The sequence below is a fragment of the Betta splendens genome, chromosome 16 (assembly GCF_900634795.4).
Source record: "Betta splendens chromosome 16, fBetSpl5.4, whole genome shotgun sequence".
In the NCBI taxonomy this organism is placed as follows: Eukaryota; Metazoa; Chordata; class Actinopteri; order Anabantiformes; family Osphronemidae; genus Betta; species Betta splendens.
The window spans coordinates 5,591,195-5,614,139 of NC_040896.2; the positions used below are offsets into that span (position 1 = coordinate 5,591,195).

General features: G+C 44.0%; 1 protein-coding gene across 1 annotated transcript in view; it reads right to left on the bottom strand.

The window, feature by feature from the left end:
• The window catches only part of col6a4a (collagen, type VI, alpha 4a), a 30,686-nt gene extending 11,896 nt beyond the window's left edge, over window positions 1-18,790 (bottom strand). Inside the window, exons 1-12 of the mRNA XM_029128760.3 lie at window positions 16,402-18,790; window positions 16,157-16,267; window positions 14,123-16,080; window positions 7,894-7,998; window positions 6,559-7,167; window positions 4,822-5,409; window positions 4,004-4,570; window positions 3,142-3,762; window positions 2,483-3,043; window positions 1,651-2,208; window positions 925-1,503; window positions 48-626 (exon numbers count right to left, since the gene is read on the bottom strand). Of these exons, the coding sequence (XP_028984593.1) occupies window positions 48-626; window positions 925-1,503; window positions 1,651-2,208; window positions 2,483-3,043; window positions 3,142-3,762; window positions 4,004-4,570; window positions 4,822-5,409; window positions 6,559-7,167; window positions 7,894-7,969 (4,738 nt within the window). The 5' untranslated portion in view covers window positions 7,970-7,998; window positions 14,123-16,080; window positions 16,157-16,267; window positions 16,402-18,790. The remainder of the gene's footprint in view (window positions 1-47; window positions 627-924; window positions 1,504-1,650; window positions 2,209-2,482; window positions 3,044-3,141; window positions 3,763-4,003; window positions 4,571-4,821; window positions 5,410-6,558; window positions 7,168-7,893; window positions 7,999-14,122; window positions 16,081-16,156; window positions 16,268-16,401) is intronic.
• Window positions 18,791-22,945: the final 4,155 nt, after the last annotated feature.

Below are 22,945 nucleotides of genomic sequence, written 5' to 3' on the forward strand. Positions count from 1 at the left end.
GATGAAAAGTGGCAGACAGAATAGTAAAGCTCCACCTTCAAACTCACCTGCGGGCTCCTGTTGGGGCTTGGATTTACAAATGGTGTCGACCACCTTTTGTTTGATGTTTTCCAAACTGCCAAAGTTCTGCACAGTGAACAGCCTCTGTGGGTTTCCAGTAATCTGCAGGAGCTCCAGGTCATGCACGTCTCCAATGCCAATGGCGAATATTTCAATCCCCAGATTCCTCAGTCGGTCAGCTGCTTCCTCCACATCATCCTGTGACTCACCATCTGTGATCAGCACCAGGTTCTGGGACACCCCATCAGATCTGCGACTGCCCTGTGATGCCTTAAAAAAATCCATGATGGAGTCCAGGGCCATTCCAATTTGGGTTCCTCCGCCACGCTGAGTCATAGCCAAGATGTGTTTGGTCACCAAATCCTCTTTGTAGTACTCCCTCAGATAAAACTCATGCTGGAAGACGTCGCTAAACTGGGCAAGGCCAACACGCACCAAGTCTTGGCTGACACTAAAGCTTTTCACTAATTCTGCTGTGAACATTTTCATAGTGTTGTAGTCGTTTGAGTCAATGCTGCCAGACTGATCCAATAGAAACACCAGGTCAGCCTTTTGTTTCTCACAAGCTGTAAAAGCAACAGAGAAGCCAATGGGTGCACTGCAAAGATGGCAAAGCTGTCTAATATTAGTTTTATATCATTATTATCTGTGTAGCTTATGATTAATAATGTTACCCACAATGTTAGACTTTTGACTATCAGAAGCCGTCTAGGTTGAAACACTACAATGTTTTGGGGCTTTAGTTGAATGTAGTGTATTTACTACAGAACGACTAACGATACTCCTCTGTCAACATGTAGGACCTGACAAGAAGTCTATGAACCCCAGACTAATGTCTTACAGTATGACACCTTTGCCTCTTACCTGGTTTGGTGGAATTGCAGAGAACTTGAGTAATATTCTTGTACAGAGATTCGAGGGCACTAAAATTGTCCACATAAAATACTTTAGATTTGTCGTGGCCTGCCATGATCTCTAGCTGAGTCTTGTTGGCTCCCTCAACACCAATGCTGAAGACACTTATACCCTGCTGCTGCAGTGCCACTGATGGTGCAACCAGTTTGTTACGATCAGTAGCATCGCCATCAGTAATCACCATGAGAATCTGAGGCACCCGGAGTTCTGCCCGACCACCGTGTTTAGCATCAAAGAACTGTAACGTGTATGTCAAAGCCTTGCTGGTGTATGTGTCTCCATGTGGGTTGCTCAGATTAGATATTTGTGTAAGAACTTCAGTTTTGGAACCATAATCTTTCAGAGTGAAAACAGATTGAGGCTCTGTGGAATAGAGAATGACCCCAAAGCGAGTCAGGTCTTTGCCAACTGTGGTTTGGTTCACTATTGATATCATAAATTTCTGCATGCTTTTGAACTCTGGAGGGTCGATGCTTGTGGAGCCATCCACGAGGAAAATGATGTCAGCTTTTTCTGTTTTCTTACAATCTGGTTGGAAGAGCAAATGGATCAGATTGGACAGAAACAAAAGGAAACTAACATGTGACACTGCAAAAATCTATCACCTCATGCAAATCACTGATTTAACAAGTAACATTTTACAGAGACAGACAGAGTAGCTCAGAGCGACCCTACCTCTGTCGGGATCACAAAGTTCCAGGGCCACGTGGCTCTCCAAATCCTTTAGAGCATCAAAGTCCCTCTCGGCATACATCCTTTCTGGAGACCCACTGATCTCAAGCAGCTGGGTAGTGTTGGCATCCACCACTCCGATGGCATACACCACAACTCCCTTGGCCCTCAGAGCCTCAGCAGGCGCCTTCACCTCATCTTGAGCCTCACCGTCTGTTATCACCACAAGTCTCTGCCTTAAGTCTGGACGGCCTCCATTGGTCACATCAAAATACTTTGACACCTCTGTGATAGCTTGGCCTGTGTGCGTGCCTCCTCCAATCTGCTGCATAGCATCAATGGCTCTTGACAATGCATTCTTGGTGTAGAACTGGTTGAGGCGAAACTCTAGTTGTTGGATGGTACTGAATTGCAGGACACCAACATGCATCTCATTTTTTCCAATGATGGACTTGGTGATGACAGATTTCATAAATTGCTTCATTTTTTCGTACTCTTCTGGGTAGATGCTCCCAGAGCTGTCGATCAAGAAAATCAGGTCGCCAGGTATGTCTTTGCAGGCTGTAGACACAGGAACAAAGACATGGTTGGTAAACAAAGAGAACATTCTTGAGCAGACACACTAATGTGTATATATGTTTATGTGACTGAAACAGGTTTGAACAGGCTCTGATTGTCTTTTATTGGTCAGCGTTGTCTGCTAGTAAAAAAATGATATATTGATACCAGGTATTGCACTCCAATTTTGCACAAAGCCACCAGTCGTATTCTGTGGCTGTGTTGCTCTACTGTAAGTGGTAGACAGGTAAATGTAGTCTAATAGGTGGGGCCTTACCATCTTCTGAACAGATATCAGAGATTATGTCATCCTTTATGGGCCTCAGTGCATCAAAATTGTTGACAAAAAATGTTTTGGATGAGTCGCCAGAAATCTCCTGCAGCTGCTTTTCATATGCCCCTTTCACTCCAATGGCGTAGATGGTGACCCCCTGCTGCCTCAGCCTTTCTGCAGGAGCTTTGACCTCGTCCGTGGAATTTCCATCAGTAATGACCACCAGGAACTCTCTGACTTTGTGACCCCGAGTGACCTTTGCATTGTCAAAGTAGGGACTCATAAATGCCAACGCTCGTCCTGTTTCTGTGCCACCTCCCAATTGTTGGATATTTTCCACAGCTTTCTCTAATGCCTGGGCATCTGCGTATTTTGGCAGATCAAATTCGAGGCTTGGCACATCAGCGTATTTTGTGAGTCCTATGCGGACATGTTGGGGGCCAATATGAAATGTGCGCAGAAACTCTATGATGAATTTCTTCATGTCTTGGAAGTCAGAGGGGTAAATACTTCCCGACTGATCAATCAGAAAGAAGATGTCTGCTTCGTCCGTTTGTGTACAGCCTGGAAAAAAAAAAATGTTTAATGATAAACTATAAACATCATTATTTATACTATACTTAATTCATTACAATGGAAATAAGCCAATGTTAAAATCAGACCTTCTTTGATGTCACTTCTTCTCGAACTGACTGTGATCGCTTGCTGTAGGATGTTCTGACAAAGGGACTTTTGCAGGCTCTGGTCCAGAGCTTTCAGCTTGACGAAGTTGTCCACAGTATACACATGCTTATTGGGGGGATACGACGCTATTTGCCTTAGCTGCTCTTCGTTGGCATCTTTGACTCCTACAGCGTAAACGATGACTCCGTCCCGACGGAGATTAGCTGCTGCATTGCTCACGTTGTCCTGGGACTCCCCATCTGTGATCACCACTGCCACCTGCTGCACACCTTTACCTTCCCTGCTTCCCCTTGACTCAATAAAAATCTTTTCCCTGGTGAACTTGATGGCAGCGCCTGTGTTTGTGGCCCCTCCATGATAGGGCAGGATTTTAATGAAGTTCTGTAGTTCATTCTTATCACTAAAGCTGTCAAGGTAGACCAGTGTGTTGGGCCTGCCATTGTATGTAACGATGCCAACTCTGACTCTATTTAGACTGACATCCAGACCGCTTACAATGGAGTAGAGAAAATCACGGACCAACTGAAAGTTATTGGTGCCTATGCTTCCAGACTCATCCACAATGAACACTATGTCTGCAAGTTTGGCTGCTTTACAATCTGTGGAGAAAGCATCAGGTGTTACTGTAAGCTAAAACAGAGATTGGAAATGATCATTTAATTAGACGGTCTGTAGTGATCTTCTTTGTAATGAATGTCAGTTTTAGGACAACATGTCTGGCACGAAGGCAGTGAGCCTTTTATAAGCCAATAACATTGTTATAATGATGAGGATCAGTGATTCTCTAATGGTTACAAAGACAGACAGAGCAGTCTAATTATAATAGAAGCTAATGATTACCTCCAGTGAGAGTGGTCTGGTCCTTCTCCATTTCGATAACACCCTTCAGTGTGGGAACAATGCTCGCTATGGATAGGAAGAAGTATGGTGGAGTTGCAATGACACGCATTTCATTCTCGGATGCGCCGAGACTCAAGCCCACAACAGTTATTCCCTCTGCTTTGATTTGGCGTGATGACTTATAAACAGGATCATCGGAGTCTTTTCCACTTACAACAATCAGGTACTGTTTGAAGCCTCGGTCGGCACGGCTTCCTGACTCGCTACTGAAAATGAAGCTAGCACTGGCCAGTGCACTGCCGAGGTTGCGTGGCTCGTTGGGTTGAAGTTTACGTTGACGGAAGCGCTTTATGCCTCCCAGGGTTTCGTTTTTGGTTTGAAAAGCATTGAAAAGAAATTCCACCTTTACGTCCTGACCATACTGGGCCAAGCCAAGACGGTGGCCAGATCCTCCAATTTTAAGTTGATTGACCAGTCGAAACATAATATTCCTGACCTGCTGAAAGTCTGTAGCACTCACACCACTGTCCACCAGGAAGAAAATGTCTGTGAACCTTTCTGCCAAGGCTGGAAAAAAGCACAGTAAGCAGCAGAACTTCAAACCCTGTGAGCTACAATTAAAGAACTTACAGTCACACAGTAGTCAACAATCATTTCAAAACTAAGGATGTAGAATTTTCTACATCCATTCTTTAAACTGCCTTTGGAGTCATGTGGATAATAGTAAGCCCCTCTCTAAAGCCTGATTCAGATACTTATGTAACATAACAAAAGTGACTTGATCAGTGGGTTCCAAAGGTGCTGATATCTTGTCTTACCTAGCCTTTGATTCTCCATGGAGACGCAAACTGTTTGCAGCAGACTGCTTGTCAACCCCCGCAGTGCTTGGTAGTTATCAATGGAAAACAGGAACCGCTTTCGGGGGCGATTAGCAATGTCTGCAAGTTCATTCATGCCGGCCTCTCCCACCCCGATCCCAAACACCAGGACGCCGTGCTGCCTCAGGCGTTGGGCAGGCTCTGTCACATTGTCTGTTGACCCTCCGTCTGTGATGATGACAGCAATCTGGGGCACTCGCTGGTTGGCTCTGCTTCCGGCCTCTTCCGTGAAATATGTCTGCAGGATGAAGTCGATGGCCTTGCCGGTTTTTTTGCTTCCTGTACGGTAGGAAAATGTGTCCAGCACAGACAGCAGGGACTTCCTGTCCATGTGGTCCTTCAGGAGGAACTCCTGGTAAGGTTCGTCACTGTACTGTGCCAGGCCAAGTCGGACTTTATTGGGGCCAATGTCAAGGTTGGAGACAACGCTTCTCAGAAACTTTCGGATCTCTTGAAAGTTAGTGTCGCCAATGCTGCTGGAGCCATCGACCAAGAACACAATGTCTGCCACAGTGGCTGTAGCACATTCTGCACAGGAAGACAAAGAAGCTTCATTAGTCAAGGAGGGAGGAGTTTCAAAAACTGGTATATTGGACAAACCATGAGGTTGTAATACAACTCCTGTGCAGAGCTCCTGAACATGTTAAAAAGTGAGAGAGCCGATGTGAAGCTGTCACTGACGGAATAAACAAGATCCTACATGACACCGCAGATGGCAGCCACAGCTCTCTGCTCTTCAGGACCCTCTTCTTTTTTGGTGTTTTTAGTGTTTTGACTTTGTGTCATGCAGCCATTCACGGCCTCACGGATAAGCTACTCCAGAGAGGCCCTCCTCCTCCCCCAGAACCAGCTGGAGCTCAACACACTCAAGACTGTGGAGATGGTGGACTCCCCCAACCATCCACAACAAAGCAGTGTCTACCGTGGACTCATTCAGGGTCCTTGGGTCCACCATCTTCCACCATCTCAAAAGGACCTGAAGTGGTCCCCCCTCATAGACACTGTCTATGAAAAAGGTCCAGCAGAGGTTGAACTTCAAGCTGCTGACCATCTTCTATACAGCCACCATCCAGTCTTTCCGCTGCACCACCATCACTGTGTGGTTTGGTTCAGCCACCAAGCAGGACAGACACAAACAGCAGAGGGTGGTCTGGCCAGCAGAGAAGATCATTGGGACTGAGCTTCCTTCTATTGAGCACCTGTACCAGACTCCGAACAGGTTGTCTCTCACATCTCTTTAAGCTCCTGTCCTCTGGCAGGCGTCACAGAGCCAAAGCCACCAGAACCAGCAGACACAGAGTCAGCTTCTTCCCTCAGGCTGTTTCTTAGCTGAACTCTACCGGTCACACAATACGATGGCTCAATGACTCACACAGACAAACATAAACGTGCAATAACCACTGTTGAATGTGACACAGCGAGCTGCAGTTTATATTCTTTATTTGTTCATTTTTGTAAATAACTAAAAAAATAATAATAATTAAAATTGTAAATAATTTTCTTTTTTTAAGTCACAAGAGGGAACAAGGATGTAGCCAGACCACATAATTCCTTGGTTGTCCTGTGCAAACCTGGTCTTATTCAGATTCTAAACGGTGGTTTTAACTGTCTCTGTTTCCCCTCCCTGACTTAATGCTGACCCACGTTGCTCTACCAATGCATGGTTTGACATATTACCTGGAAACAGTTGCAGGAGTTGTCGTTTAGCTTCCTCTACTGTTGTGCATAGAGTCTGAGCGATGTTCAGTGAAATTCCCTGCAGAGCAGCAAAGTCTGACACGCTGTAAACATGCTGGTGGTACGGCCTGCTAGCTATCTCTCTGAGCTGGTCTTCATCCGCGTCTTTGATACCAATTGCATACAAAACCATTCCTTTTCTCTTCAACTCGTCGGCAGAGGACTTCACATCATCTTGTGATTCGCCATCGGTGATCACCACAGTGATCTGTGGAACCTTCTGGGCAGCTCGACTGCCAGCTGCTTCCACAAAGTGTTCTTTAAGGATGAAGTCCAAGCCCTCGCCTGTGTGGGTGCCACCGCCCCTGTATGGCAACTTGGTGATATAATTCAGGATTTCCTGCTTGGTCTGATAGGTCCTGAGTAGGAACTCTGTGCGTGGAGTGGTGCTGTACTGGACTAAGCCGATGCGGACACGGTCGGGACCAATGTCGAAGCTGTTCACCAGTGTGTACAGAAACAGACGGATTTGCTCAAAGTTGCTTGCGCCGATACTCCACGAACCATCAACCATGAAGACGATGTCGGCTACAGCTTCTTGAGTGCAGACTGAGGAGGAAGTGGTCAGTCATGGTGAGGTCTTGCAGACTACTCAAGCAGTGGCAGCCAGAGGTGAACAGGGCTTTACACAGAGGTGGGCAGTTTGTGTTGTTGCAAGCCAGAGGCGGTCAGGTAGTAGACAGCAGCAGTACTTACCATCTTTACCACTGGAAGCAAAAGGAAAGAAGCAGCATGTGGTTTACAGCAAGTGCTCTGGTCACATCCGTAAAAGTGCCTGGTTCCGTCTTAACCACTGATTGTTGTATTACTGACATGAAACTCCCTTCATGTCAAATCATGTAGAAATAATAAACTGCATTTTAAGAAATGCTGCACTGACATACTCAGTTTGCTTTGTTGTACTTGTTACATTACTGCACCTTGTGGAGCTCATGCTGACTAATGCAGCCTTTTAATTACACATTTTTGTGACCACAAAGTTTTATCCTCAAATCGTAGACTGGGAATCATCATCATGATCACCTGGAGCAGGTACGACTTTCACAGCCATCTTACAGTCTGCTAGAGTGAGTGAGCCAGTCAAACCAGTGGGAATCCACACAGTGGCCAAGTCAGTTTAAATTAAGTCAATAATATTTTTTCTGTTCCTGCTTTTTCAACCTGGGGAGTGTTTTACAGAAGCATGAAGCTCAGATGTCCGTGTTGTGGTTCATGCACAGCAGATGTTATAGGTGATTTAATGCCATTTCAGTGAACTCATAGCAACATCCCTACCTGTCCTCTGGGCAGCGTTGCCGTAGAAACAGGCCGCTGTGATGAGGCAGAGCAGAAGCCCCGTCCTCCACTCCATGCTGGCTCCCTGTTCCTGGGGTTTCTCTCCTACAGCAGAAAGACAAAATGATGTGATTCTCATCTGGAACAAATCTTGACGTTCACTGCTCCAATGTACACACATAAAGTTGCCCAACTTCAAAACCTGTTGGTTTGTCCCAAAAATCTTTGAGCGGACATGAAACTGGTCAAACAGCAGGTTCAAAAGAGCGTAGGAAAATCCCTTTATCTGGAATTTACTAGAAGTGTGAACATGGCTGAAACATAGAGCCTAGACCCAGCAGCACAGCTCTCAAATTCAATGTATTAAAGCAGTTTGGGCATCTGTAGTTATACTGGTCATACTGGACTTGAGATATGTGTAGAACATCAGCCCTGTGTTGTTTTGTGAAGGCCTAATGTCTAGGGTGTGTTCTCTGTTGACTAATAAACTGTAATGAATCAAATGGTTAATTTTATGAGTTAAAACTGAAGCTTTGAGGAAACAGACAAACAAACAAGCTGGCAGCTGCAGGCACCATGTTGCTGGCGCCTGCTTTATTATCAGCGTTGTGTATCTGCCTTGGCTCCTCTGACTGACTGTACCTCAGGGATTCTACACAATAAATCAGCAACATGAGCAAATCCTATCAAAAAGCAGCTGTTTCCAATGATGGCAGCAGTGGCGCCCCTAGAAAATCTTTAATGGGGTGGCCATAGGGGGGCCAGAGAAAATCGTGGGGTGGCATACCAAATTGGGCTTCTAATAATCAGATTGAGTTCAGCTGATGGCTTTCAATGAATGGCTCTTGATTCTTTTCAGTTAAATCGATGGTAAACAAACACTTTTACCTCAATTTTGAGAAGTGCAAACACCTTGACAAAAAAAAAAACATTTTCTAATTTTTAAATTATCATCATCTAAATTAAAAATGTCACCAGTAGGCTTTCTCATTTACTGTAAATTGTAAATTCAACACAGATTTAATAAAATAATTTAATCCTGCAGACTTAGTTCCATTTGGAGTTTTCTGTGATTACTTTTTACAGCTGAAAATAGACTGATTGGTGCAGGAGACTTTCTCTTTATTGTCTGTACAGTAAGTTGACACATGGTCAGTGTACTTTCTTACAGATTACAAAAAATGTGTTTTTAATTTTATTTACTATACACTATTGCTTATTGTCAACTTATTCTTTTACTTATTTTTCTGTCAAAGCACTAAATCACATCTGGGACATTAACACCCCCACAGGTGGGGGCAATAACAAAGGGTGTATCTTTATTCTCCTCATTATTAAAATTATTCTCCTCGTTTATAATTTGCTTAAAAATGATATATTTATTAATTTGTGTTTTGTTTTGTATTTATTTATGGTTTGTATTTATTTCTTGATTGAACATGCCTGTAAGGTCTGTATGCACTGAATGTTAGTGGAGCTTCTCTGGAGGGGCCAGTGGGGCGCCAGTCGATGGCAGAGAAAGAACGACTCCTGAACATCCTGTGTATGGGTCTAAATGGTTTGTTAAGATGAATGTTGAATTGTTAAAGTCCGTACAGGTGAGACAAATCCCAGTTAAACTGAAACCCAGAGTAACAGACACCACTGGAACTGGTCCCACCCGCTTACACGAGTTCACATCAAGCGGCTGCATTAGACCAAAGGCCCACAGTTCCTACTGCACTTTACATTAGCTCTGTATGCATCAGTTCAAAGTGACAAAATACACGAATATCCTTTTGTCTGAAGGAATCATTAATAGGAACAAACTGATTGGGATGAGATAAATGCCAAAAGTTCCAGAGAGGTGTGCAGGTCTGGCACTAAAGCAGCCAATTCGTCCTTTACCGTCGTCAGTGAAGGACTGTGAACCATCACATCACTGGGAGAAGACCACCACCACCACCAACACCACCAACAAGCAGAAAATAGTCTAAGAGCAAATACTCAGTAGGTGTTCATTTGATTTCATCTGCATCTTCACATCTGCTGAACCATCTTTGTTCTTTGGTCCTAAATGGGAGGAGCCTTTAGGACCATCCTTTGAGCAGTGTCGTTGGCTGAAGGCAAACTCTTCTGGTTTGTCTTTTGTCTAAAGTGTGTGGGAAAGCAATGATTTCCTGTGAGGGTTCAGTCAGATGTGAGGCATGTGTGTAAAATCCCAGCCATGGGCTGATTGAGAGGTTCCTTGCACCACCAGGTCTGACTGCAGGGCCTTGTGGTATTGCATCACTCTTAGGCTGATGAGTCCAGGCAGTGAAAGGGCCTGTCGTACTTCACAAGCTGGTGGAGTCGCTCAAAATCACGTTAATTTCCTAGAGACTTAAGCATCTTACACGACTTCAACCACTGCACAGCAGCTGCATCAAAGTAAAGAAGCAGTCAGTCTTCTGTCAGGCAGCCAAGTCAGAGCTGGTGTCAACATCACCTTCAACATCTGGTTGTTTGCTGATCCCACACAGAGTGGGAGAGGAAGCAGGGCGTCAAATTCAGACTGCAGCTATGCAAGACTTACTGTATCTGCACAGCTGGAACAACTTTGGCCAAACTACATCTGGGCTGTAATCACCTGTTTTATTATGCGCTTTAAGCATGTGATCTAAAACATCACAAACCTGCACTAATCGTGGCTCAAAGGCCCCGAACAAAACGGCAAGTAGACGTAACAAGAGCAGCCCAATTAGGACTGACCCTGGATGAGGCTGGGTTCACATCTTGAGAACAGATGTTTGTGTTTGGTTGAGTTATTTCCACAGTGAAGACTCCTTGACTCCATGTCCAATGGCACTTATGGTCACACTGGTCCTAAAGGGACCAGCAGACACCTACAGACACCTTCAGCATGGCCAGAGGACAGCAAGCAGGGCTGGGAAACCAGCAGCCTGCGGACGGTTCTTAGGGAAGATGAAGGATCTTATTATAAACTTTCATGGTTCTTCTTAGGAGGATGCCAGGTTCTCCTTTCACTGAAAGGAGGGAGGCACGTCTCCACATTTGACTATATGGGAACATCAGAAGCGACAGGATTTGTGCCACAAACACATCATGGTGTAGAGATAAACAGACCCTTGTCCATTTTCTTGTGAGCTATTCAACAAGTGAACTTTTCTAAAGGGGATCAGTGAAGCCTGTTCACGTATCCCTGCATGTGACTTTTTCCCCTCACACAAACTGAAGAGTTTTAACTCTACATTCAGGCATCACTCAGGGTCAGGGGTGGTGATCTCACTGTAAATCTATACCGTGCAGCTAAATGTTAACATTCGTCACCTGACGCAATGTTTGGAGAAAAAGCACAGATGGAGCTTCTAAGCGTCCTGGTCTTCAGCTGCTCGTTGTAACTTCCCTGTCAAACACCAAGGACTCCCAGACAGCGGTGGGCCTCTGGATGTGGCCCCCGCTATGTCACAACCAAACACCAGTGGGGGGGAGGCGGATGGCTCATGATTGTAGTGTTTGAAAAGCAGATGTTTGCCCTCGACTTAACGTAAACTGAGGGATTTCCTCTCTGGATGAACAGCACCAATGTTTAGCTTCAAGGCTTCACAGGACTCACACCCAGCCAGGCCTCCCTGAACAAATCAGAGCACCAACCCGGAGCAGGAGCTGTGTGAATGTGGCATCAGAGGTAGATCATGGAACTACATTAATGTGAGAAAGTGAACCAGGCGCTGACTGCTGGACCCACAGTCCTCCAGAATACGACTGTTTGAAGTTGTCACTTCTCTATCAAACAGTCAGAGAATGATGTTGACTGAAAACCGTCAAACGGTTCAAAAGGCACCTTGTTAAGTTCAAGCTTCCCACCTGCGTTTAACTTCTCTTAATTTAAAACCTCTTTAAGGGGAAGTTGTTATAGAACTTGGAACAGGATTAGTGCAGTAACTGCCTTCATCTCTGAAGAATTAATGAACTGAAGCAATAATCCTCACACCCTCTCATCTGGCTCTGGAAAACAAACAAGACAAGCCTCTGCTGTCTGACATGTGTTTTCAATACTGTGGGTTACAGGAGGCACCTCTGAGTTTTAATGAAACAAACACATCATGGTCTGGCAAGTCTGAGCTCTTCGCAGTTGCAACCAAATGTAGACAGAGTCAGGGTCTGAGTCAAGGTCAGAGTCAAGGTCAGAGTCACCTGACCTGAATCACAGTTCTGTTCTGCCATGAACTGGCAAAACATCAGCATTTACGAATCGGGTAAACATCTGCAGGAACTTTCTCATTAGGGATTCTGCAGCAGGAAGGCAACTTTAGAAGTGCATGTTACACAATTCCCCAAGCACTAACTCCAACAACAGCTTCAGGTACAGAGAATGCTGTAAAGTTTTACAAATCTGAAATGACTGTTAGTGATGCGCTGGGTTACATTTTATGACTCAGTCACATCTGCTGTTGTAATGAACAGAAAGAGCGTTACCTGGCACAGATTCAGCGCTTAGCTCAAAGACACCTCAGCAGGAGGACAGGAGACCCAGAGGCTGATGATCCTGAAGCTCAAAACAGTCAGTGCCAGACTTCATATTTTGGTCTATTAAGTCCTGTATGTGCACATTTCATTTCTATAGACAAGATCCACTACTGGTGCTGAAAACAAGATATAAGAACTCCCCAAAATAACCACAAAGACATGAAACAGGCTGCACCCATAAAGAAAAAGAGATCCACAACTATAGAGTTCATTCATTCAGTATTCATGTTTTATCGTTGATGAACGACCAGAGCTGCACCCTGAAGCAGCCCTGATCTCATCTGAAAGCCTCTAGGTGCTTGCTGCCTTCACTGACTCTCTGCTAACCACTATTTGTTACAAATGTAAACTCTGTCCAAAAAAGGTCCTGGTCTCATCGTGTGGCTCACACTCAGATCTATGATATACATGGCAGAAAAACAACATAAACATGTCGCGTAAACGAACTTAAACCATAAAACAACTTATAGCTCAGCCCCCCTCACATTAATCACCGCTCACTGGTGGTCGCAACGAATAAATACTGGAATGTGGTACAAAGGAATAATCTTCACAGAGCAGATCTTCATTATCGTAAGAACATTTAAACACAGATGATCCTTTATGGGTTTGTATGAGTGGCTTTAAAAGACTCTACTCTTCTACTCAGGATGAGTTCATCATCCAACATACTTGACTGGACGCTGTAACAAACTGCATATACAGGATCAGAACCTTCACTGGAACAACAGTGGGATGGTTTATGTCTGTGTGCTGAGGAATTCCTGGAAAGCAGCGCTGCTGTTGAATGAGGTTCTGCTCCAAGTAGTACTGTAGTCAGTCAGCTTGGAGCTAGCGGACATGTTTCGTTCCTCTGGGTGCTTTACGTAATGATGACTGCAGGGTCTATGTTTCTTAACAGCTGCAGAAGTTGGTGTGGGGACGGGGGGGGGGGGGGGGGTCGTTCGGACTCAGAGAGACAGAGCAAATCAAGGACCTGTTTGTTTCCTCTTGTCCTGAGTGAACATTTCTCAATATTTCTGAGGATTGCTACTCGATAACTCACAGCCACCATATGCAGCATGACAACACCACCACAAATAAGTAACGGGAGATTGAGTTTATCCATCTTCTACCTGGAGAAAAAGATGAGATGACAAAATGAGACCTTTACCTGAAAACACTGAAGCAGCTCAGGGGAGTCGACTAATCAGACAGACGGGTTCGGGTCAAAGTAATCATTGAACTCACAAGTAACAACCAGGATTAAGGTAGAATCATCATCACTTTATACAGCTTCAGGTTAAAACATCAACATTATGTAGAAGAGAAAGTTACAAATTCATTTTAGTGAACATGAGTAAACAATCACTGTAAATGATGATTTCCTATTATCATTAAAAGCTCCCACACACAAAGACAAGACGTGAAGCTGCAGAAGCAGAGTAGAAACGCAGCGTTCCATTAATCTACTGGTGAATCAGAACAGGATTTAGTTCACCTTTTGTTTGTTTGATGTTTTCAACGACACAGCTGGTCACAGCAGGTCATACCTATAGACATGTTGGTTTCTTGTATGGGCTCATAATGAGCAGTAACAGAATGCTCCATTAAAACCAGCATAAAAAGGCTTTAAAAAACTGCAAATAAAACATTATTTCAGGTAAAATAATCAGAGAGCAAACGTATCATCACAGACCTTTCTGCTTCTTCATGCTCAGCAGTGAAGATAGTTACTTACAGATGTGCTGCTCTGCGTCCGCACCCTCCGCTCACCAAACACGAGTCCCACAGCCATGTAGGGAGGTGCAGGCTTGTCCCTGCAGGAAACACCTCCCACCCGCCCCCGCAGGCAGACCCGATGAATCCTAGATCGGATTCTATGCAGTTCAATGAAATCACTGCATGACCCCATCATTTAGGGCTTCCAGCCCGTAACAAGCCGACTGTGGGCATTAGTTTGACGGGAGCATCCTGGCGTCTGCTTTTCTTCTGGCTTATCAAAAATCAGCATCAGATCAATGCAGCCAGGCCTGAATTGACCCTGAGGAATCCCAAGCCAAAAGCGCATTCTTTGTTTCGCTACCAAGAAAGCTGAGATTCAAGAAGAACCTGAGATGAGACGGAACGTGAACAAGACACTAGAGCCAGCAGCCATGTTAGCAGCTACTAAAAGAGCACAGAGTGCCAGGAGCCGAGTGGAAGCGCAGGTCCGTGGTAACACTGCATGTGTGTGTTACTGGAAAACAGACTGTGGATCAATGACGTGCTGACAGTCACTCTGTCTCTTAACTGTGGCAGGACACTGAACTACTGGGTTACTGGAGGTTCTGGAGCTGCCATCAGGTTCCAGTGTGTGATGAGAAATCAGCCTGCAGCCAACAAACATCACTGTGCAGTAATTCGTGGACAGATTGATTCCAGCCCAAAGTTCTTCCATAGACGTGGTCCTGATTCAGCCCACACTGCTGAGCGTGTTTTTATCTGCCATAACTGGAAACACCCACACACGCAAAGATCATGTTCATACTGACGACACACAGACTGTGTTTACTGATTCACTGTTGCTCACTAGCAACCATACCAAAGAGGCAGTATATTATGAATGCTGAAAGTCTCTCCATCTGCTTCTGAGCTCCACCAAAACCAACCGTGAGATAAAAACCAAACAGAGCCACCTTCTAGCTGAGAAACCTCACTGGAGGTTAAAGGTCATCTGAATCACAACTTATATATTGCGTCTCCCTTCTCTGAATGTTATCCCAGCGTTCAGTGGTGTCATTAGTCACTGAGATGATAGATGTGGCCTGATAAGACTGAACGACGTCCTGGAGAGCTGCAGCAGCTGTTCCCTTCTGCAGACCAATGCACTACCAACCAAGCTGAGTCTAAGCATCACAAGTCTGATATTTGTTTTAGAAAGCTGAAGTGGTGTCAGCCCACTGTGATAACATTGACAACAAAACATTTGTGGAATGAGTGGAAAACGCTGTTAACACATGTTGTCATCAGTCGGCTCCTCAATAAAAAGCAGAGCAGAGGAGAATTTCAAGGAGGGGTTTAGTGGGTGTGACGGTGCCAGGCCCCTGTCTTTGCTGGGCTACGTGACCCCTTCCCTCTTCTGGACATAGTCGGGCAGGTTCAGGCAGCGCTTCACCTCAGGCAAACATTTTTTAGTCCAAAAAACAGAAGTCAGAGAGAGAACGGAAACCTTTGTGGAGATGTGAGCTAGTGATGATATAAGGTTATCATGAGTCCAGGCCTCAGACTCAATGAGCACCACACAGCTGCAAACTCTGAGTCCTGGGCCGGTTCCTGGCGTTTGCATTTCCTGTCAAAGCCTTGTACAAACAGTAAAAAGTTCTCAGACACGAGGCCTTTTCTAAAGGCCAGAGGTTTGTTACTCTACATGAATGTCCTATCCTCGAAGCAGTAGGTCTGAATGAACAGCCTCCAAGTTACTGAGACGCTGAATAAGCAGCAGCATCTCGTACTTCAGGTCGGTGCAGTGAGTCTCTGTCTGGACTCCGGTCCGTCTCCTCCTGAATCCAGATCCCTTAAAGCTTCGTGGTTCCTCAACACAAACACCACAGTCAAGTGGATAATTGGATCATCCAACTGAATCCGGACATCTGGGAGCTTCCCGGTGGATCGCAACTGTTGATAATTTAATCTGCATCCATCCATTAGAGGAAACAGCTGGAACACAAGAACAGACTCAAACTTCAACACAGTGCTGTATGAAATTTGAGCTTTTACAAAACACATTACTGACGTTATTGTGCTCCAGGATTCAGCAGCTCTTCTGACTATTGACTATCTTCAAACACTTCCAGCAGTTGAATCAAAGTAGAGGATTCTTCTACGTGGAAGGACCATACCTACACTATTGGAAACATTATCACATACAGTGGCTTACACAAACCTTCAGCTTTTAACCTTCAGAAAATGAATACTTCCAGAAACGTGAGTGAAGAGCATTTACTTAAATGCGAAGAAGCAAACTCTCGCATTACGTACGTAAATAATTAATATTCCCATTCCATCAGAGGGCATGAACAGCCAGAGTCAGACCGGATGCAATTCCTTGTTTGTCTTGTGCAAACCTGGCGAATAAAACTGAATCTGATTAATTTGGTTTCAATTAATCTCCATGAACACCTGCTGATTCTGTGGCAGAAACAACCCTGTTCATTGGGCCACCAATGAACCTACATATATCTCATATCTACTGCATCTACTGACATATTTGTACTTTAAATCAATACAATACTACACCAAACCCATAAAAGAAAGACAAACAGAAAGTCACAGCTACTGTAAACAGCAGCTGAGGTCAAACCCTTACTGCCGTGTCTGCTTGTTAGCGACCATAGCCTGGTGATTACCTGAGTCTGCCTGCTCCTCGCCTGCACCGTCACCTGAGAGTCTTCCTGTGTATGACCTTCGACCTATTTTCTGGACCATGTCTAAAACCATTAGAAAGAGAATGTTTGCGTTTGAGCTATTACATTAGGTGCTGATTTTAACAGCACCTACATGTACTGGTGCCACGAAGGAGCACCATTCTGTGTTCTACAGTAAGTCGCTGCATACTCACTTGACCTCGAAAAACATCAGATTATTGCGACAGTTAAATGTGCTCTGAAACAGTTCACTGAGACACATGGTTCACATTAATACAGAGTTCTAGAGAATTTCAGTGGAAGTCTGTTCATCAGCCAAGCCAGTGTTCTAAACCTGGCAAACTGACTTTTCCCCTCAGAGCTGACGGATGTAGACTATTTGCAACTTCAGAACACACAATCTGTTAAAACTATTGTTGTGCATCATCATTGCTCATCAGGGGACCAGGAGAACCTGCTTTCACACATCTGTACATCTCACGGCAAAAGGAATTCAGTGACGGTTGCAGAATGGCATCAGGCCGAGAAACTCCAGGGAGGAAACAACTGGTGAGGTCTGGGGGTTCCAGGTTCGTTTGTTCAAAGACCATGAAAAGGTTTGACATTATTTCTTCTGCTCTGGAATACAGTCTCTCACAAGGTTTTACCACCACTAACTTACATAAATGGGGATAGACATATTTCTGTTTCTCCCAGTATTGGAGTATGCTTCTTACAGTAGCAGAACAAGCAGTGGAAGTATACAACACATTTGTGTATGCTGAAGAGGAAAGGTTCAACACTATTGTTAAAAGTTTGATAAACACTGTTCTCAAAAAAAGAATAAAACCTTCAAAAAAGGACTTTTTCTGTAATGTTTTCCGCAGCAGCCTGCGGAAAGTTTTGATACATTTTTGACAGGTAGTAGCTATTTGTTTTCTTTATTAATTGTTGTATATCAATACACAGTATGTTTGATTCATTGCCATAATTTAGGTTAGTTTCTACTGTTGATTTGCTTATTAGATAATTTGCATTAGATAAATTGTTTTACATTAATTGGTTTAATTATGTCTCGGGCACGGCCGGGACCTCACCGGCTATACAGGGGGACGGGTTAATGAGACGGGACGAGCCTGGGATGGCAAACAGGTTTTACCAGAGACAGAAAGTCAGAGTTGGAAGGACAGAAACCGGCAAAGGAAACGTGAATGGACAGCGGCCACAAGACACATGAACCCACGCAATAGGAAGCCACCACGGATTGTTTGTTGGAACAATAAATCACTCCCATACAACATTAACTGGAATGGACATTGCACTGTTTTTGATTTGTTAGTTTCCATGTAATCAACCAGCCTGTGGCTCCTCAGTGGCCATTTAAAATTGATAGTAAGAAATTCGCCGCTACAAACAGACTTAAAACTCAAAGCTAGAATATGCAATTTTGGATTACTGCAGGAGTCAATGATAAGAGACCAAATTGTGTTTGGTAAAAATGAAAAAAAGAGAGACTTTTTTCGAGAGACTGAATTAAAGTTAGTCGGTCTTATGAAAATATGTCATGCTAGTGAATTAGCACTGCAACATGCCAAGATATTCAGCGGGACAGCGAGGGACGCAGAAGGAGCATCTGTAGCAACAGTGTCAACGAGTAAGAAAATAAAGCTACAAGAAGCACAAAATGACATATAATAAAGAACTGAAGGATACATAGACATTTATGTGCAAAAGGTGTGGCACCAGACATGCAAGAAAACAGTGTAAAAGGACAAAAATCACTAAACAATGCTTCACCAAAAACAAGCAAAATCAAAAGGATCATGTGCACAGAGTGGAAGAAACTGCTCTGAGTGATACGTTTTTCGTGGGCATGGTGACACAAGAGGATTCACCCGGAGATGTATCGGTAACTGGACACGGGCCAAAGCAAACCTGATAAATGTAAGTGATCTTAAAGCTATGAAAGTGAAACCTATAACTAGTTTTCTCACATTTAACTAAATGACACATGTTTTCTCACATTTAGCTAAATGTGCAAAAGTCTAAATGTAAATGTTAAATATAAATGTGAATGTTAAATCTAAATGTTAAATCTAAATGATCGAACTGAATATTTAAGTAGACTCCACCCCCTATTATCCTTGATCAGTGTTACGTCCAGGCTAAAAACAAAAGTTTCCAGGTCAGATGTGGGCGGGGTTTGCGCGCACTGTTTGAGGTGATGGAGTTCGCGTCTCTGATCTGAGACCAGCGCTGTTTGAGGGTAGGGGTGGAGTCTACTTGCCCATTCATGAATATTCAGTTTTACACTTGGCGAATATCTAACATTTAAATTTAACATTTAGAATTTTGCACATTTAACTAAATGTGAGAAAACGTGTCATTTAGTTAAATGTGAGAAAACTAGTTATTGGTGCTCCTTTTAAATTCGGCACCCCATACTATGGACAGCCAACAGCCACAAAAGGCAAATGTAGACTCACACTTAAGGTGAAAGAAAAATCTCACACTCTCATGTTAATAGTCATTCCAGATGGGCACGAGTCACTGCTTGGAGACAAAGCATGTGAGAAACTAGGTCTTGTTGTACCGGTGTACAATATGAACAGACGTGGCCAAATGTTGTAGAAGTTATAGTCAATCATTCCACGTCTCAGGAGACAGCCAGGTAGGAAAAGGCGTTTTAATACTGGATCATGGTCAAGGTACAGGCAACGGTCAAACCAGGTAAGCAGAGTGGCAACAGAACACGTAAAGTGGGACAACAGCATGGCGGAACAAAACGGAAATACAACAAAATAAACCAGGAAATGCAGACAATAAAAACCCGGACGGTGACACTCTCAGAGACAAGCTAAAACAGGAACTTGATTAGATGGAGTCACTTGCAGTGATAAACGAAGAGGAGGGGCCCTCTGAATGGGTTAACTCCATGGTATGCATCAAAAAGCCAACTGCTGCTCTTTGAATATGTATGGCTCCAAATGACTTGAATGCTAACATTAAAAGAGAACAATATCAAATTCCATAACAAGTGAACTAGCTGGTGCTACATTCTTGAGCAAATTGGATGCGTCACAAGGATTTTGGCAACTCAAGCTACATGAGGACAGTACAAAATACTGCACATTCAATACACTATTCGGACGATACTGATTTTTGAGGATGCCATTTGGAATCTCGTCAGCTTCTGAAATATTCCACAGGACAATTGAGCACATGATATAAGGACTTGGAGTCAGAGTATATGTGGATGACATTATACTCTGGGAATCCACAACACAATGAGAGTCTCCATAAAGTACTGCAGAGTACAAAAGAGTATGGACTTAAACTGGACAGAGAAAAATGTCAATTCGGGGTGACTGAAATCACCTTCCTGGGGGACAAGTTAACAGCAGGATGTATTGAACCAGACAAAGACAAAGTAAAACCAATACAAGAAATGCCATGTCCGGTGTTACTCGCACGGGTCAAACTGGGCTTAAACGGTACTTTAAAACTCGCTCACTGAGCGGGAAAACAGGCTACAATGGCCTACAAACTGGACTGAGAGGGAGGACCCAAATGCACGACCCGCAGACAGACCATACTAAGAACACAACACATGCAAACAACCGTATCTGAGATCAAAACCTAAATAGCGCAAAACTAATACTCACTGAATAACTAAAGATCACTGCAGAGCAGGAAACTAAATGACCGTACTAAGAACACAGAACATGCAAACAATACCCAACACAATCACAGTGAAAGAACAAGCAAACCTGGACAGAGAGCACAATGACACAATAACATGTAATGCGCCAACAAGGACTGTGCAGAAACTGAGAGCTTAAATACAAGACAAGACAGGCGAACCCAATCAAACCAATTACAGGAAACACAAGACAGAACAAGGACACAAACCCAAAGGGGGAAACCAGGCTGCCCCTGGTGGCGTCGAAGCCGAGTCACAACATCCGAAGGATAAAAAAGGCATACTGAGAGCACTGGGAATGATCATCGGGAAGTTTATTCCAAACCTATCTTCAAAAACTGTACTCGGAGTGACAGTCATGAAAAAGAGTGGCTACAACTAAAAGGTACACTTACATCACAACCAATTTTGGCATACTTTGATCCAAATAAAAAGACAAAGATATCCACTGACTCATCAAAGAATGGACTAGGAACCGTGTTGTTACAGGCAGATGGTTACGACTGGAGGCAAGTAGCCTATGCCTCAAGAGCAATGACCACATCAGAACGCCACTACGCTCAAATCGAAAAAAAAGTGTTTGGGACTCTTGTATGGCTTTGAAAAATTCCACAGCTATGTCTATGGATTGCCTACCTTTGTGACAGAAACAGTCCACAAGCTATTAATAGCCATAGTAAAGAAAACCCTTAATGAAATGTCACCACGGATCCAGAGGCTCATGATGAGGCTACAGCGCTATGACTTCAACCTGATCTACACGCCGGGTAAGCTCATTGTCCTAGAAGATGCTCTCTCCAGAGCTACAGTACAGAAGGGAGAGAGCTCCACAGAGAATGATGTAAATCTTCATGTAAACATGGTTACTCAGTCACTAACAGTATCAGACACAATATTTAGACAAATAGCAGCTGAGACAAAAAATGACACTTACCTGCAAAAGGTCATCACACATCTGAACCAAGATTGGCAAAAGGAGAGCAAGAACTGTGGTCTACTGGCCAGGAATAAACACAGATATTGACAGGATGATGTCAAACTGTGAAACCTGCATCAAACATCAAGCGAAACAACCGAAAAAGCCATTGACAATAACGGACATGCAATAGACTATCTGTCAGACTAGGGGCAGGCGTCGGACCCACATGCACAGCACAAAGGCGGGTTGAGGGAAAAATACAGGCTTTATTTCTACAAGCAGAGTCAGACGGTCCAGGTCATACACAAAGAGCTCGGTCTTAAGGCACAGACGGGGAGCAAGCAATCTCAGGTCCAGTAGACAGGCAGGGTTCGGTACACAGAAAGTCACGGTGACGGTACAGACAAGGACTAGGCAAACTCACGGTCAAGCAGGGTTCAGACAGGATCAACGCACGAGAGGCAATACAGGAAATGCTGGATAGGAGTGCTATGGCTAGGAAACTCAACAATCTGGCGTCTGACTGTGGGCTGAGGTGGTGTTTAAATACTGGATGTGATTGCTGATTACTGACAGGTGTGCGTGATAAAACCGGGATACAGGAAACAGCTGAGGTGAGACCAGGAAGTCTACAAAATAAAACAGGAAATAACACGGAACGTGACACTATCTAACTATCCTGAGATGGCACTACTGTCTAGCATGTCTGCAAACTGTGTAATAATGCACATGAAAGCAATATTTGCAAGACATGGGAACCTCCGATAGTTTACAGTGACAATGGACCTTCACATATAGTTGCAGAGAGTTTCAGTCATTTGCTAATGAGTATGACCTCAGACATGTCACATCCAGCCCATTGTATCCTCAGTCAAATGGTAAAGCTGAAAAGGGAGTACACATAGTCAAACAGCTACTATGAGTCAGAGTAGAAACAGATGACACCTGGAGGAAGTGAGCCAGAGATCTTACAATGTGAAAACTGAGGATGGACAGATCTTGAGGAGAAATCGGAGAAGTTTATTGAAAACACAAGAGACAATAAAAACACAAACCAATGAACCTGAGATTGACAATATCGAACCGACTTCAACTGTAAAAGACAGTGTTGAGCAGACACTCCCATCAGCTGTGCTAAGAAGATCAGCTCGCAATGTTAAAGCTCCAGATAGACTAAATCTATAAAGTACATATTGTAAAAAGGGTAATGAAACTGTATTGTTCTTGTGTTCTTTGTGCTAAACAAAACAAATTCAATAAAAACTTAAGTTAAGAAGTTAAGAGTTAAGTTCAGCCATCATCCATTGAATGTTTGAACATCTAAGGGGATCAGTATGTGTAATAAACTGTTTACCACTAGGTGGCAGTACTAGGTACTAGCACTAGACAGTACAAAAAGAGCTTGGAGGTATCCTGTAAAACTAGGCTGAAGACCGTTAAAACTTATTTTATGTTTATGGAAAACATAACAGGTCGGGCACGCAAAGAAGCCTGACACATTTAAGCCCTCCCTGGGGAGCAGTGGGCTGCCACTCGGACACAACTGGAGCCCTGGTT